We start from the raw sequence: 16,455 nt of genomic DNA, 5'->3' as shown, positions 1-16,455 counted from the left end.
TCTGCAGCTTCTTCTGTGTGGTTTGGATTCAGGGGATTCCATGGGGGAGCTGGGTGGGGGTCACAGCCTAGCCCATTGCTCTGCGGGCAGCTGTATCCACTACCAGATGGCCAGGGACCTCCCATAATGCACTAGGACAATTGGGCAATGAGATAGATGGGGGAGGACCATTCCTTCCTGGACCATTCGCCTTGAAACATGGCGTCCAATTGCCCCCACCTGCCGCAGAGCCAGAAATGCCTGGTGCTGTATGCAGCCAGCTGGCTGCCTCCTTGGGAGCCCCATGCTTTAGAACAGGGGTGAGCAAACTACGGGTTGCATCCAACCCATCAGACCTTTTAATTTGGCCTTCGGGTTCCTGCCAAGAAGTGGGGTCGGGGGCTTGCTCCACTCCGTGCAGCTCCCAAAAGCAGCAGCATGTCCCCCCTCCGTCTCCTACACGTAGTGGCAGCCAGGGGGCTCCACACAATGCCCCCACCCCAAGCACTGGCTCTGCAGCTCTCATTGGCTGGGAACCCAGAGCTGGCGCTGCATCTCCACGTAGGAGCCGGAGGGGGGACATGCTCTTGCTTCCGGGAGCTACTCGAGGTAAGTGCCACCTGGAGCCTGCACCGCTGACCTCCTCCCAACCCCCTGCCCCAGCCCTGATTCTCCTCCCACCCTCCGAACCCCTCCATCCTATGCCGGAGCACTCTTCTGCACCCCAAACTCCTCAGCCCCTGCCCCAGCCCAGAGCTCCCTCCTGCACCCCACACCCCTTATTTCTGGCCCCACCCCAGAGCCCACACCCCCAGCTGGAGCCCTCACCCACTCCCGCACCCCAACCCCCAATTTCATGAGCAGTCATGGCCCACCATACAATTTCCATAACCATATGTGGCCCTCGGGTCAAAAAGTTTCCCCACCCCTGCACTAGAAACAGGGTTTCCGTGTGCCCCTGGCTCAGTGTGATGGGGGTGGACACTTTCCACTGCACCCACCATCTCAGAGATGTATCTGCCCTTCCACTCCCTGGCCAGGTCCATCAGTGGCCTTAGGTCAGTGTCTGCTGGGGAGGAAGAGTCAGACAACATGGGCGGAGATCTGCTAGGACGTGGGAAAGCTGCTGTGCGAGGAGACCCACTGCTGAGCCCCCGGGAGTCAGTGTGAGCTGGCCCTACCTGACTGGACCCCTGTATGCCCAGCTTTCCCTGGGGGCGAGGGGCAGCCTAAAGAGCCCAGCAGTTTAGCAGGGCAAGGAGGCCGCGGGTTTCACCTGGGGGCTGCAGTGACGCATTTTCTGCCCAGCCATTTGGAAGGCCCCAGCTGCCTGTTCTCAGCCACTCCTGTGCAGCCCCGAAGGCCAGGCACAGATGGGCTCTTGGGACCAGACTGAGCCCAGGGGGCTCAGGAACCAGATCTCACCATTTCTAAGAGGGTTTTGCCAAACTAGAGTGTAGGCGCAACGGGAACGGCTGAGCCCAGGAGGTTGTAACCGCTGTGCTGCTGGTCTGTCACCACCTGCCTGGGCCCGTCAGACTGGGGAGGGCAGCAGCCTGCATGGCTTCTGGGGGCTCCCCCGTAAACTCCAGGGTTCAGCTACCCTGAGATGCGTGGAGCATTTCCTGGGTGCAGCGTTGTTCCACAAACCCCTCCAGCCAGGTGAGCTCTGGCAGCCGCTGATCACAACAACTGTCAGACCCGTGCTCCCTCCACTCCTGATCATCGTAACTACCAGGCCACCCGGGGGGCGGCAGGCGGCATGGTCCCAAAGCGGCGCGATCCTGCAGCTCTCGGGGCACGGCAGCCCACACCCTGTGTGGGTTTAGCTGTACCAAGTCCTGAGATCTGGCTGGGAGAGCCCTGCCCCAGGGGAACTGACCAGAGGGACTAACTCTGCCTGAGCCCAGCTGGCATAGTAGATTGTTTCCCTTTCCTAAGGGCTGTCGGTACCACAATGACACACGCACAGCCTTTATAGCACTGCCCTCTGTGCTGCTTTGCACAAGCCCTTCTCGGCTCCCTGGCCCTGCAGGGCAGGTGTGCTGGGCACTCAGCTGGGCCACACGTGACTCTGATGTTCCCTCGCTCGCTCCTCATTGCCCTGGGCTGGCTGCACAGAGAGATGGACACTCCTGAGAACATTGAGGTTCATCCCAAACCCTAAGCCTGACCTGGCTGCCTCCCCTGGGGCCCCTTCTGGCCCACTGGGGGGAGATGTCCGTACCAGAGGGCTCAGTGGTTCCCAAACTGGGGGCTGCAGCGTCCTGGCTCCCCCTCTCTGTTTCGGTAGCACCTGCAGGCCTCGTTGCGCTGGGCACTGGCCAGACCTGGGAGGAGGCAGGAGCTTGTGGGCCAGCTAGACACCGAGGGAGAAGGGAAATGGATGGCCATTTGTCTAAGATCTCCCAGCAGCTCCGGGCTCAAACCCAGCTCTTCCCATCCCCACACCAGAGCCCTGCCCTGCCCACTGCCTGTCATTGCCAGCAGCTCCTGTGCAACCCCTCGCCCGTTCCCAGCACAGGCCGTGCCCGTCGCTGGCACCTAAAGGTGCAGGTGCCAGTGGGAGGCTGAGGTGCTCACAGGGGTGGTGTCCCTAGGCAGTGCTGAGCAGGGTGGAGCCCCTGAAAAGCAATCACAGGCCGACACATCCAAGGAAACTTGTCAATTCACTTTATTGTTTTCTTAATAAACTTCCTCTCCTCCGGAGGCTGAGAGGGGCAGTCGTGAGCGTCTCGCTTTGTTTCTTTAGTTAAAGGCTATGCTAACAGCAATGGAGTCGAGAGGAGAAAGAACGTACGCTACCAGAGAAAGGCACTTAGAGACGGGTAAAATACCGAGAGCCTGGAATGTGCGACGACGACCGAAAAACAAAACGTATACCGGCCCTGGCAGGCCTAGTCTATCACAAAGCACATGCTGTGCTACTGTTAACCCTTTGAGTGGCATGCTGCTCGCCCAGCCTGGGGCGAGAGGGCAGGGGCTTCTCAGCAGCCCCAGAGCTGGCAAGCATGATGCCAGTTCCCCCCAAGAGTCAGCTCTGGGGGGCTGGCTCCCTGCCAGACTTGGGCTGCGGTGCTGTAACATCCAGACCCTGCAAGCCCCTCCCTCCAGCAGATGCACTGGAGCTTTTGAGGTGGAGGATGTGGCCAGTGAGGGGGTCTAGAGCCCTGGCTAGGGGGGTCTCCTGGTTGGAGGGTGGCAGCAGAGCAGGGGTCCTGCTGAGGGCAGGGGAGAGGTACGCAGGACCCCCTTGTGTACCAGGAGCAGCAGAAAAGACAACGAGACCCCTCCTGCAAGGGAGGAGTAGTCCGGGGGGGGCCCCTTGGGGCGAGCACTGAGCAATCCCTCTGCGGGGGAGGGAGCGTCCGAGGGGCAAGCGTGGGGAAGGGGAGAGGCCAGGAGACCTGGGCATGAGTGGTGGCTGCTTGGAGATGCCCTGTCCTCAAGAAGTGCCTGAGCCTGCTCTTGTGGGCACAGCCATGCCATGCCTGGGCCTAGCTGTGCCCGAGGAGCCTGGCTCTGGAGCAGCCACTCAAAGTGCTAAACCAGTCTAAAGAGTTTATGTAGCTTATACGTTCGTAGGCCAGCCTGGCTGGTCCTGGAGTGTCTAGAATAGCTTACGGTACATACTGCGTGGGTCTCTCCGGGCAGCGCCAGCTGAAGAGATGGGCTGAGCCCACGGGCATCACCCACAACGGCTCAGTGCAGCTTTGTGGTGCCAGCCAGCCCACCCGCCTTCCGTCATTGGCCACAGCTGAACCTCCAGACCCAAGTAGTGCAGGGGCCAACCCTGCCTAGATCTGCTGCCTGCTGGGGGCAACCACACCAGGCCCTTGCCAGGCTGGGAGGAGCCCGCTAGGCCGCATGGCATGAGCCCAATCTGCACGTTGCTGTGGCTCTATTCCTTATGGGCAGGTGACTCCTGGAGACTACAACTCCCAGTAGGCACTGCTCGGGTGGTGCACTGCCTGCTGGGAGCTGTAGTCTCAGGCCACAGCCTTCGCCACCCCACATTTAATGCTGTAACTTAGGCTGGCTTGCTGCCCCCTCACTCAGGGCAGGGCCCCAGCAGCTCACCAGCTGTGTCCCTCCACCAAGCAAGGGCTGTGATGCCACGTGGCTGGGAGGGGCAGACACATCAGCCCCCAGTGCTGTGGGGTAACAGAGCCCCCCCCCCACCAGGCTGCACCATGGGCAGTGAGAGTGGCCCTATGCTGTGTGTAATTAGCTTTCTAACTAGCGGGGTGCATGGGGGGGCAGGAGACCAGCTGGGGGGAGCTAATGCTCCCCAGCAGCTGGCACCCATAACCACAGTTCTCTGATGGGCCAGGCTCTGCCTCCCGCTGCCCCTCCTCAGGACCGGGTGCCCCAGGGGCATCCGGCTGTCACCCAAAGCCACTTGGTCTCAGCCTGGCACTGGGCCTGCTGTTCACCAGGCTGCCCACAGGGCTGGCTGGGGTGTCTCCAACCCGCCCCCTGGGGCAGCGACAGCAGGGGGCACAGCTAGGCCCATCGAGGGAGCCAGAGAAGAACATGGGGCAGCTGGCTGCACCCAGCCCATGGGCATTACTCTGTGTGTGGGGGACAGGGCTAGTGGGGTCCCACCTACTTGCACATGCCGCAGCCCCTGGTCAAGGACGGACCCAGGGGAGCTCTCAGGGCAACAGCCTGCCCAGGCCACGTGGCCACAGGCAGCCTGGCAGCCACACCTCGGGGAGGTGGAGTGTGCCAGGGCAGGGCTAGCCAGGGCCCCGGGCAGTCAGACTGGGGCTGGACTGGCAGGGGCATGGGCTGGAGCAGGTTGCAGCTGCTGATCCAGTCACTGGGAGATGGGCAATGGTTCTCTAGGGTGATCTGGCCAAAGGGGAAACCAGTTTGGGGAGCATCCGCAGCAGGCCTTGTGCGGGTGGGGCTCAGCCCCCGGCCTGATGAGACTCAGCTGACCACGAGCCCTTGGCAGCTGGCCGGAATGGGAGCTGGGCAGGTGCAGGGCCAGCCTGTGGGCGGTGACCCCATGGCTCCCTGCAGTGCTGGGGCGGGAGGCTACAGGCATCTGCCCACTCAGGGTGTTAACTGAAGCACTGCCCCGGCACTCGCCTCCCAGTCAGCGGGCCAGGGTGCACAGCCAGGAAGGGGGATGGGGGGCTCCCGCCCCGCGCCGCCGGCCAGCCACGCACGCTTGCGTTACATGCTAAGGTACTAACAGAGCTGAAGGCAATCTTGCCCCCGCCCCCCTCCCCCAGGTTGGGGAAGGGGCACGGGAGCTGGTGAGCGGCATACTCAGCCAGTATGCGTTGTCGGGGGTGGGGGAGGAGGGTCCGGGGGCAGGGCTCCCCACAGGACGGGGGGTCCGTCTGTCTGTCTCAGTCCAGTCAACCCAGGGCTGAAGGGCGATGGAGCTGCAGTCCAGAAGTTCATCGTGGTCTTGTCTCGCCTGCATCTCCACCGGGCAAGCCCAGCTGCGGCTGAGTAGCACTGCCTCCTCCACTGGCACACGGGCCCAGGGAGGGCTGGGTGCATTCGGGGCCCGGCTGACTCGCTCTTGGGGGGTCAGACTGGGCAGGGTGGGAGCTCCGTCACCTTGGGGGTGAGAACGGGAACACCCCGCTCCAGCGGCTCCTGGTGGTCCCATGTGGCTGGGCTGGGCTGGCTGCTCCCGGGTCAGCGCCGCTGGGCTCCAGGGGCGCTGGCTGTGCTGCAGGCCGGGCTGGCACGGGCACAGGGAGGTGGGTGATGGGAGAGGACCACTGGCAGGTGTTGGGGTGAGCGAGGCGCTAGAGCCCTTCGCATGGGAGTTTCTGGAAATGAGCCAGCCTCCCACGGTGTGCGGGAACCGGAGCTGGAGTGGAGGGAGCCACTAGCCCAGCGCCATGGCAGTGCCAGTCCTAGCGTGGGGGGGGGGTTACCCCGAGCCAGAGAGGAAGGTGCCCAGGGCTGCCTGTGTCATGGGGCTCAAGGGTGGGGAAACATACCCGTGTCTGTGGGTTCTGCTGGCACCGTCCTCCCTGCCAGGCCACGTGTGATGGCCAGATGGCGTGGCCAGTGCCAGGGGGCCAGCTCTGCTGCAGGGGCCAGGGGACACGGCCCCCAGGAACCGCAGGCTGGGCAGGGGGGGTCAATGGGCCCTTCCTCTGGGATCGCTCACACCCACCCAGCTACGGGGCTGCGTGGACGCCATCATCGCCCACACAGCGAGCAGAGGGCACAAGGACATGAGCACCTGGCACTGACTGGGGAGTGGGCACAGGGCTGGGTGTTGGGATCCCAAGGCAGGTGGCTGCGTGGCTCAGGCCTCAGGCAGGGGGCACCTGGTCAGCACCAGGGACAAGGGCCCAATGGGGGACCGGTCAGAGCGAGGGTTGGGTGAGATAAATAAATAACAGCGCCTGCTGCTGCCTGAGGCAGGCAGCCCCCAGGGAGAGATGGGGTGATGGCACACCAGGCCAGCCATATGGCCCCGATCCAGCTCCACGGCCTCATTGCCACCAAGGCCACGGCCTGGCTCTGGTCCCTCCGCAGTCGTCCCTTTCCAGCACTTGCTCTGCTGCCACAATCGACCCTGGTGCCCCAGCCTGGCGCCTGCCAGAGCCATGAGCCCACTTCTGCTGTGTCCTGTGCCAGTGTTGGCACCTCGGAGAGCCAGCAAGAGGCTTTAGGGTGTGGCTGGCTCAGAGAGGGGGCAATTAGCTATCTGGGGGGTCCCATGAAGAGGCCTCTGGAGCGGCCTGCACTGGGCCGGTGATGCGGGCCGGCCGCAGGGCTGGGATGGGGATTATTGCTATTCTCAGAAGAGTCGAACTCTTCTTTCGTGTAGGGTCCAAGCGAGACCCAAGCGGCAGTCGCAGGGGAAGGGGGCGGGAGGTCCGGATTCCCCCCAACCCCGCTGGCAGATTCACCCGTCGAGACCCATGCCAAGGTGGCGCCTCGTTTTGCGTCTGGGCTTCGTTCATTCAGTTCACCACGGCCGGCTTCAGCAAGACGGAGCCAGGGGGGATCACCACCCAGCCAGGCGGCAGGGCCTCGGGGCTGCCCATAGAGCTCACGCCGGTGGACAGGTCCAGCACCGCGCCGGGCAGCAGCGGCAGGCTCTCCGGAGCACGCCTGAGCCGGGCCCGCTCAGTCCTGTCGCACGACTCTTTGCGGCTCTCGAGCCCTTGAGCTTTGCCCGCTTTGGCCACCCTGGTGTCACCCACCTGGCACTTCTCCATGTCCGTCTTGCCAGCAAGCAGGGACACCACTGGCAGCCCTAGCCCACCAGCACCAAAGGGAGATGCCAGCAAGGGGTTCTTGGCCAAGTTGAGTGGTGCCCCATTGAGGGACAGCATGGGGCTTGGAAGCCCTGGCAGCGCAGCAGAGCCCACGGCACCACAGGCCAGGGTGCTGAGGTCCAGGGGCCCCGGGGCCAGGGGGATGGGCAAAGAGGTGCCCAGGCCGGGCAGTGCATGCCCACCAAAGAGGGCGGCCGGATTGGGGATGATGAGCTGCGCCCCGTTGACGTAAGGCACTTCCGCCGAGGCGACGGGCGTCTTGGGAGGCTGCTGGAGTTTGAGCAGCTCCTGCTGCTCGTGGGACACGAAGTGGCCATGGGCCTTGATGTGCTTGCGCAGCGAGCTGGGGTCCGTGTAGCGCTTGTGGCAGCCGGGCATCTTGCAGTAGTAGGGCTTGTCCACGTAGTGGGTGCGCGTGTGCTTGAAGCGGTCGCTGGAGTTGGAGTAGCGCTTGCTGCAGCCCTCGTAGGGGCACATGTAGGGTTTCTCGCCTGCAGGGGAACACAACAGCCATGGGCTGCCACAGGCTTCTTGACCCAGCATGCCATGGGGCCTCCGCCACCTGGCCACGGGCTGCCACAGGCTGATTTAGTTGGTGTTGGTCCTGCTCTGAGCAGGGGGTTGGACTAGATGACCTCCTGAGGTCCCGTCCAACCCTGATATTCTATGATTCTAACCCAGCATGCCACAGCACTTCCTCTGCCACCGGGCCATGGGCTGCCTGACCCGGCGTGCCACGGGGCCTCTGCCACCGGGCCATGGGCTGCCTGACCCGGCGTGCCACGGGGCCTCTGCCACCGGGCCATGGGCTGCCTGATGTGGCATGCCAGGGGGCTCCGCCACCAGGTCATGTGCTCGCACAGGCTGCCTGACCCAGCATGCTACAGGGCCTCCACTGCCAGCCCACAGGCTTCCTGACCCGGCGTGCCAAGGGGCCTCCGCCACTGGGCCATGGGCTGGCCGACCCACCATGCCACGGGGCCTCCGCTGCTGGGCCACAGGCTGCCTGACCCAGCATGCCACCAGGCCTCTGCTGCCAGGCCAGGTGTGCCAAGGGGCCACCGCCGCCAGGCCATGGGCTGCGCTGACACTGACCTGTGTGCGAGGGGATGACACCCAAGCCCCCCATCTCCGACACTGACCTGTGTGGGAGCGATTGTGGATTTTAAGATTTTCCAGCCTGGAGAAGCTCTTGTTGCAGGTTGGGCAGCGATGAGGCTTCTCATTGGTGTGGGTGCGAATGTGGATCAGCATCTTGTACCTATGCCAGGGAGAAGGGAACCCAGCTGGGGTGAGCCAGCCCAGCATGGTGCTCCAGGGAGAGGGGGAGCCGGCTGGGGTGAGCCGGCCCGGCAGCGTGCTGTGGGGCTGCAGCTGCCATGGGAACCCAGGGAGTTGATGGAACAGCTGCCCTCCTCCCCCCCCGTCTCAGGACACACAAATCACCACAGCCGCCCCGGGGGGGCCAGGAACTGTCCCCAGCTCAGAGAGGACAAGGACTTGTCATACCCGGCAATCAGCACAGAGCCCAGATCTGCTCCTGCCCCCCACTGAATCCCCATCCTGCCCCATAACCACCCCCACCCAGATCCTCCCATCCCTGCCCCATAACCCTGTAACTGCCCCACACCAACCCCCCAGTCTCTGCCCTTTAACCACCCAGCCCTGATCTCCCCGCCCCGTAACAACACAGCCCGGATCCCCATCCCAACCCATAACCAGCCCCCATTCCTGCCCCGTAACCTCCCAGCCCCAATCCCACCCCATCCCTTCCCCATAACCAGCCAGTGTGTCACTAACAGTTGTTGGTGTAACTGACACACATGGTTTGCTGGAAGCTGCAATCTGCCTGAATTTCTCCTTCCTCTTCCCTCCCCTCAGTCTTGAGGTCCCGCGCCGCGTCTCCCTCCCTCCCCGCAGCTCGCTGTCCCAGCCTCACCGCCCCCGGCCCCCACCTGGCATTGAAGCCCCGGCCATGGCGCGCGCAGCCCTCCCAATGGCAGCAGTAACCCGCATCCTTCTCCGGCTTGACGTGGAAGTCGTTGACGTGATCCACCAGGTCTTGGAGCAGGTCGAAGAGCTGGTTACACTGCGGGAGGAGGGGGGGCAGGGTTGGGTCAGATGGCGGCTGCAGGGGGAACCCCACTGGGTCTGGCTGGGGGAGGGTTGGCTGCAGGGGGCCCGGCTGGGGGAGGGGTGGGTGTTTTGATGCACGGCAGGAGGGATCAAGTGGGAAGTGGCTCGGGCCCCCCGAGGACTGGCCAGGACGTACCCACCCCCCCCGTCACTCCCTAGCCCAGACCTACCATGGCTGTGGCCGGCCCCAGAGGCTGTGGGCGCTGGGTCCGGGGAGGTGGTCCATAGAGATCTACCAATGGCCAGGAGGGGCAGTGTCCCAAAGACCTGTCCCATGGCACCTGCCTTGCAGCCCCCTCTGCCCCATCCCCCCTCCACTGCACAATACGCCCCTCACAACCCACTCTGCCCCACCCCCCTCCACCGCACAGCACGCCCCTCGCAGCCCCACGGCACACCCCTTGAGTCCCCTCTGCCCCATCCCCTCCAGTCCCCTCTGCCCCGCACCTCACCCCTCGCTGCCCCCCTCCGCCCCGCAGCACACCCCTTGCTGCCCCCCTCCGCCCTGCGGCACACCCCTCGCTGCCCCCATCCACTCTGCGGCACGCCCCTCGCTGCTGCCCTCTGCCACATGGATGCCCCTCGCTGCCCCCCTCTGCCCCGAGGGACACCCTGCACTGCCCCCCCCGGCCCCACAGCATGCCTCTTGCTGCCCCTCTCCGCCCCGCAGCACACCCCTCGCAGCCTCCTCTAGAACACAGATGTCAGGGGATTTACCCTAAACAGGACTGGGGCCATGGGCGTAGCCCCCCACCCAGCCCCCTGGGGCCCAGCTGCCCCCCTCACCTTGGCCCAGCGACACACCAGTTGCTGCGGCAGGGGCAGCTCCGGGGAGAGGCGCTTCTCCTTGGGGGGGGTGAGGAAAGCCGAGGCCGGCAGGTGCAGGGCACCGCCCGAGCCCAGGGGCAGGAAGAACTGGAAGGAGCTCGGGAGGCCGTCGATGTAGCGCAGGGACGGGAAATCCTGCAGGGGGAGAACAAAGGTGCTGGGGCAAAGATACCAGCTGGGGCAGGGGACTGGGGGGGCGGGGGGACTGGGGCGGGTCAGAGACATTGGCTGGGGCAGGGGGGTGGAAGTGCCCCACCCTGGGGATCAGGAATGATGTTGCACAGCTGGATCCCAAAGCTCTGCAGTGAGAGGAGCCCCCCCCTTGCACCCAACCCCCCGCGTCCCAGATGGGGCCAGCTCCCCCAGGCTCTGCCGCACCGCTACCTGCCCATCCCCAGGCAGGCACAGGCCAGGCGAGCCGCCCTTTCCGCCCCCCTCCCCGCCACAGCCCATCCCATTCCCTTCCCCCCTCCACTCCCTTCCCTGGCAGCCCAGCCCCGCTCAGCAGGGCCCAGGGCTGTAGGTCTGGGGCTGCCACGGGCAGAGGGGCAACCATCTGGAAAAGACTCTTCCTGCTGAGCTGGGGGAGGGAGCTGCCGCCGCGGTGCCCCCAGCCCCCTTCCCAGCAGCTCCCCCATCTGCCCCAGCCCCCGCCCTGCCGCAGCACATCACTTACATGGGGGGTGGGGGCCATGGGCAGGTCCCCGCTGCCCTGCCGCTCAGGGGACAGCGAGGTGCTGCCACCGGGGGAGTCCGGGTCGGACGGGGGTGACAGGCTGAGGTCGAGCAGGGGCGTTGAGGAGAAGCGGGCGTCCCGTTTGTCATGGCACTTGGAGGGCAGCAGGAGGCCTGGGGGGCACAAAGCCAGCAGGTGAGCAGTGATTCCCACCCTGAGCACCTTTCCCCACCACTGCAATGCAGCCACCTCTGGGGCAGGATGCAGCGCCCCCCCTCTTCCTCACTCCCTGTGCCCAGCCCCACAGCTCATGGTCTGCCCCAAGGGATCCCAGCACAACCTGGGGGACCCCAGCCATGTGGGCCCAGCCCCAGGGGCAGGTGGCCAGCAGGGGGCAGAGCGTGCCCCAAGGCTCTTTCACCACTGGTCCCACCCTTACAAGACTGCATGCAGGTGGCGCCCCCCTGGTGTCCGTACCAGAGGGTGTAGGAAGGCGGTCCCCCCAGGTGGGGCCCTGGACGCCCCTCCCCCTCTCACCAGCTGGCAGGGAGCCAGGTGAGCCGGGGCCCATCGCCGCGGCACCATCATCCTGGGTCTTGAGCTCGCGGTGCAAGGCCCGGTGCTTGGCACTGCCCAGCGTCCGCTTCTCCCGTGCCGCCCGCAGCTTGGAGATGCTGATCTTGAGGTCAAGGGGCTCGTCCAGGGAATGCATGGTGCCCGGTGTGGCCGCTAGCAGCGTCCTCTGGCAGGGAGCAGACGGCGTCCTCTGGGGCTTGCTCCCCCTGCAGCCCAGGGGCAGGGGCAGGGTGCCCAGGCAACCTACAGGGGAGCAGAGGGGCAGGGGGGTGAATTGGTCTTGCCGCCCTCTTGGACCCACACACGGCCACCCGTGCACCCACCCTGCACAAAGCCTGTCCCAGTGGCCACAGGATCTGGACGAGGAGCTCCAAAACCTGCCACCAGGAGCCCCCGCCACTTACTGCCAGGAGCACCCCCAAAAACTTGCTGCCAGGAGCCCCCCCAACCTGCTGCCAGGAACCCTTCGCAAAACCTGCCACCAGGCTCCCCCATCATGCTGCCAAGAGCCGCCCAACCGATAGGTGCTGGAACTGGGGGTGCTGCAGCATCCCCAACTTGAAGTGGTTTCCATCATACACAGGGTTTACAGTTTGGGTCAATAGCTCTCAGCACCCCCACTGTACAAACTGTCCCAGCACCCTGCCCCAACCCGCTGCCAAGAGCCAGAAATCCTGCCACCAGGAGCCCCTCCAACCTGCCACCAGGAGCCCCCCAAAACTTGCTGTCAGGAGCCCTCCCAAAACTTGCCACTAGGCCTGCTCTTAACAGGGGGCTGAGAAATGAAAGGGCAGATTCTGGAGAAGGAACAGTTCTATGTACGAGAGTAGGACACTGCAGGCAGGCCTCCGTCCCCCCCACCCCCCGCTCTGCTGGTGCGCCTCCCTCTCGACCTGCAGCCCCCTGCTAGCCCAATCCTGGGGCCCCTTGAACCCCATTTTCACCAGACCTCCAGAGCTGAAAGGCAGGTGCAGTAGGTGCCACGACACTGCCCCTGCCACCCACCCTGTCCAGCTTTCTCCCCTGCACAGTGCCCAGTGCCCCCCCCATAAGCTCCCCCCACCCCCTGTGGGCAGAGTCCCGGCAGCTTCTCACCACCCTGGCTGCGCTGGAGAAGCCGGGCTCCTGCTCCTCCCCTGGCCTGGCTCAGAACTCAGCCCTACATTTTCCATGGAGCCCCATGCCCGCTCCCACTAAGCCGGACGGGGGGGGGTGTGCTATGATCAGTGAGGAGCCATCAGGCAGGGGCTGGGTTCAGTGACCCCGGCCTCACCCAGCCTGCCAGGTGGGGAGGGGAGGACAGGGCCAGAGGCAGCCGGCAGAACTGGCTTAGCTGGTCCAGAGCCGGGCTGCAGCCCCCCAGCACAGTGACCCGTCTGGAATTACAAGCAGCTGTTTCCCCTCTGCCTGCAGCAGCCACAGCTCTGGGGGCAGTGCCAGGAGTCGCAGGGCTCTGCAGGGTGGGGCCCAGGCCAGGGTGGGGCCCACATACACCAGTCACATGCTGGCCCCTCTGCTTGGTGCGGTTACTCAGGCCTATGCGGTGCCCACAGATGCCAGGGCAATGCCAGGCCCAGTGTGGAGGGGATCTGGGCAAGCATCCAACCTGCTGATGCCCCTCACTCCCAACCCGCAGCCCCCTGGGGTTGTCAGGTGCTTTGAGATCCTCGGCGGAGCCATGCTGCGGGAGGCAAAGCTCTGACAGCTGGGGCAGGAGCCTGCCCTTGGCCTTGCTGCTCCTGCCATCCAGGGGGAGACTACAACACATCATGGAGCCTGCAAACGTGGAGCTCAGCCTGCTCTGGGGGGACAAACTCCCACAGCCTAGGGCTCTGGGCAGGGAAGGCCAGGGAGTCTGAACCAGCCCTGTGCCGGCCATGTGGGGAGCCCAGAGCTGGGCTAGCAGGGGGCTGCAGGCGCTTCCCCATCACCACCAGCCCGAAGCTGCTGGAGCCAGGAGGGTATTCAGCTACGCAGGCTTGGGGGGCAGCAGGGGGCTAGAGAGCGGAGGGGAGAGGGTGCCTGGGGCCAGGCAATGTGGGAGGCAGCCTGGGGCTGGGGAGCATGGGGGGAGGGGCTGCACAGGACCAAGTAGTGGGGGGGGCAGCATGGGACTGGGGAGTATGGGGGGGCACAAGGCTGCGGAGTGTATGGGAGGAGGGATCAGGGGGCCAGAGAGCAGGGGGGCAGCAGGGGGCCGGGCAGCCTGGGAGGCAGCCTGGGGCCAGAGAACGGGGGTGGCGGAGGGCTGCACAGGACCAGGTAGTAGGGGGGCAACATGGGGCTGGGGAGTGGGAGGGGGGGCAGCACAGGACTAGGGAGTGTGTGGGCAGCATGGGGCCAGGTACACTGCTAGGTTGAAGGGTTGCGGGGGGTTAGGGGTGGGGGATGGGCAGACCCAGACCTGGGGGGCACCGTCCCCAGCACGAGGCTCCCATGCACGAGAGACGCCCACTCCACAGCCAGCCTCACTCTGCCCCCTGCCTGCCAGCCCCAGCCCACGCCAGAGCCAGCCCAGAGCCGCTCAGCTCAGGTCAGGCTGGCCCTGCTGGGCACCATGAGGTTTGCGCCGAGCCTAGGCGCCCCAGAGCCTGGCTGGGGTCTGGCAGCCAGTGCCCCAAGGCCCTGAGCCCCTTCCCACTTGGCAGCTTTGGCTCAGCCCAGAGCCCAGCCAGCAGACCGAGCCCCCCCTCCCTGATCCTCAACAGCCCCCAAAGGGCTGCTGGGCTCTCTCTGCTCCTGGCTGGGGGCGCCCCGCTGCAGTGGGCAGGGACACCCTTCCCCCCCGCCCCGTCCAGCCAGCCTGTGGCCCCCTGTCTGGCTGCGCTGGGCACAGGGAAGGGGGAGGAAGGAAGTAAATATTTATCTCCCGCAGTTCAGAGCCTGGGAAGGCTCCAGCTGCATTCATGGCCTCCCTCCTTGGACTGCCCTGCCCTGCCCGGGGCCTCTCCCTGGGGCAGGGGAGGGGACCTGGCGGGCCGCCAGCCGTCTGCTAGCTGGTTCCTTGTGAGCCCGGCCAGGCGGGCCCTGTGCTGCCATCCTGGGATCCTCCGTGGACACGAGGCCTGGCTCATTTCCTGCCTGCTTCCTGCCGGGGCACCTTGCCCTGGCCCGCCCACGCACGTCACCCCCGCCCCGTGACTCAGTTTCGCCACCTGGCCATGGGGACAGTGATGAGGAGGGGGCAGTGCTCGGAGGGCCCCCAGCACCCCACACAGCCTGATCCCAGAGGTGCCTATGCTGCAGTGAGACCCCAGGCAGCTCCGTGGCTGGTCCCGCCCAGGCCTTGGGCGGCCCAGGCAGGGTCCCGGGTACTTTTCCTTGGCAGGGGAGGGACATCACCCACCTGGTGCCCACCACCTGTGAGAGCAGGGGCATCACGATCAGGCGCCCGTCACCCAGCCCAGGGGCTTCTCGTCCTGCCACTGCCCCGACGTCTGCCAACGCCAGCAGATCTGAGAGCGAGACGCCCAGCCCCCACCCACCTTGCCTCCCTCCGCATGGGATGTGCTCGGCCCTGCAGACCCCTTTCTGGGAGTGAGCGGCCCCATACCCTGCGCTGCCTACAGCAGGACAGCAGGGAATGTGCCACAGGCCCCCACAGTGCCAAACCCAGACTGCCCTAGCCCCACAGTGCCCGCGCCCGGCCCTGCCCCAGCCCCACAGTGCCCGCGCCCAGCCCTGCCCCAGCCCCACAGTGCCCGCGCCCAGCCCTGCCCCAGCCCCACAGTGCCCGCACCCGGCCCTGCCCCAGCCCCACAGTGCCCGCACCCGGCCCTGCCCCAGCCCCACAATGCCCACACCCGGACCGCCCCAGCCCCACAGTGCCCACACCCAGCCCTGCTCCAGCCCCACAGTGCCCACGCCCGGCCCTGCCCCAGCCCCACAGTGCTCGCACCCGGACCACCCTAGCCCCACAGTGCCCACACCCGGCCCTGCTCCAGCCCCACAGTGCCCACACCCGGACTGCCCTAGCCCCACAATGCCCACACCCGGACCGCCCTAGCTCCACAGTGCCCACACCCGGTCCTGCCCCAGCCCCCTGGTGCCCACAGCCATCTCCCCCGGCTCTGCAGCAACGCTGCCTCTTCAGCTGCCTCAGTTCATCCCTGCTGCACCCACTGGGCCAGCCCTGCAGTGCCCCTCCACAGCCATCCAGCCCCACCTCCAGCCCCCATTGCCCGCCCCCAGAAAGCGTGCTCACCCCCGCCCAGCAGGGACTGGACAATGCAGGGTGCTGTGTACACACCAGGCCTGCTACACCCCCCCCCCCCCGCCCCAGCTCTGTCAGTGCCCCTCAATCCCAACCCAGAGCCCCTGCTGTCTCAGCCCTGGCACCTCCACCCAGCCCTGTCCTCCGTTCCCCCCCCAACCCCCTGCCCCGGCCATGCAGAGCATGATGCCCATGCTGGCTTTGGCGAAGGGTCTGTTTTGCAGCTGGCCGAGAACAAGGCGCTCGTCTCAGCTGTGATCTCAGCCAGCTCCTCCTAGAGCCCAGGGCTCGCTAGCGCCCTCCCTTGGGAGCCCGCTACCGCCGCCACCTCCTCCCTGTGACCCACGCCAGGCCCGGACTGCCAGGACCTGAGTCAGGCATGGGGAAGGGGCCATGAAGCCAGCCTGGGGTCAGGCTGGGCAGGGGGTGGCGCAGCGCAGGGCAGGGACACTGGCTGGGCGCAGCAGAGAGGCAGCAGAGGGAAGGGAGGGAGCAGGTACGATATGCCCGGTTCCCAGCCCAGTCCTGCACTCAGCACAGCCTGGCTGAGGCCCACATGGCCTGGCTGCTCCCCCCTACGGGGCCCCCAGGACCACAGGGGCCCCAGTCTCAGCTCCAAGACATTCCACAGACCCCCATCCTGTGCCAGGCTTAACCTCTGCAGCCCCCTCCCCACTGCAGGGCTGGAGGGATGGGCCAGTGCCAGCATCAGAGCACTCCCCTTCCCGGGGACTGCCCCCATGACCACCACCGGGCCCCTCCAGACCAGAGCAGAG

The 16,455-nt window shown here is 65.8% G+C and overlaps 1 protein-coding gene across 2 annotated transcripts in view; it reads right to left on the bottom strand.

The window, feature by feature from the left end:
* Positions 1-2,647: 2,647 nt before the first annotated feature.
* Positions 2,648-16,455, bottom strand: part of GLIS2 (GLIS family zinc finger 2) — a 33,180-nt gene continuing 19,372 nt past the window's right edge. The window contains exons 2-7 of one of the 2 annotated variants that reach the window (XM_074965689.1): positions 11,368-11,709; positions 10,891-11,063; positions 10,173-10,349; positions 9,206-9,339; positions 8,393-8,511; positions 2,648-7,741 (exon numbers count right to left, since the gene is read on the bottom strand). In XM_074965689.1, the coding sequence (XP_074821790.1) occupies positions 6,933-7,741; positions 8,393-8,511; positions 9,206-9,339; positions 10,173-10,349; positions 10,891-11,063; positions 11,368-11,602 (1,647 nt within the window). In that variant the 5' untranslated portion in view covers positions 11,603-11,709 and the 3' untranslated portion in view covers positions 2,648-6,932. The remainder of the gene's footprint in view (positions 7,742-8,392; positions 8,512-9,205; positions 9,340-10,172; positions 10,350-10,890; positions 11,064-11,367; positions 11,710-16,455) is intronic. The other variant, XM_074965690.1, reaches the window with a different exon arrangement.

This window comes from Natator depressus, chromosome 10, assembly GCF_965152275.1.
Source record: "Natator depressus isolate rNatDep1 chromosome 10, rNatDep2.hap1, whole genome shotgun sequence".
Lineage (NCBI taxonomy): Eukaryota > Metazoa > Chordata > Testudines > Cheloniidae > Natator > Natator depressus.
This window is presented reverse-complemented; position numbering and strand designations above follow the sequence as displayed.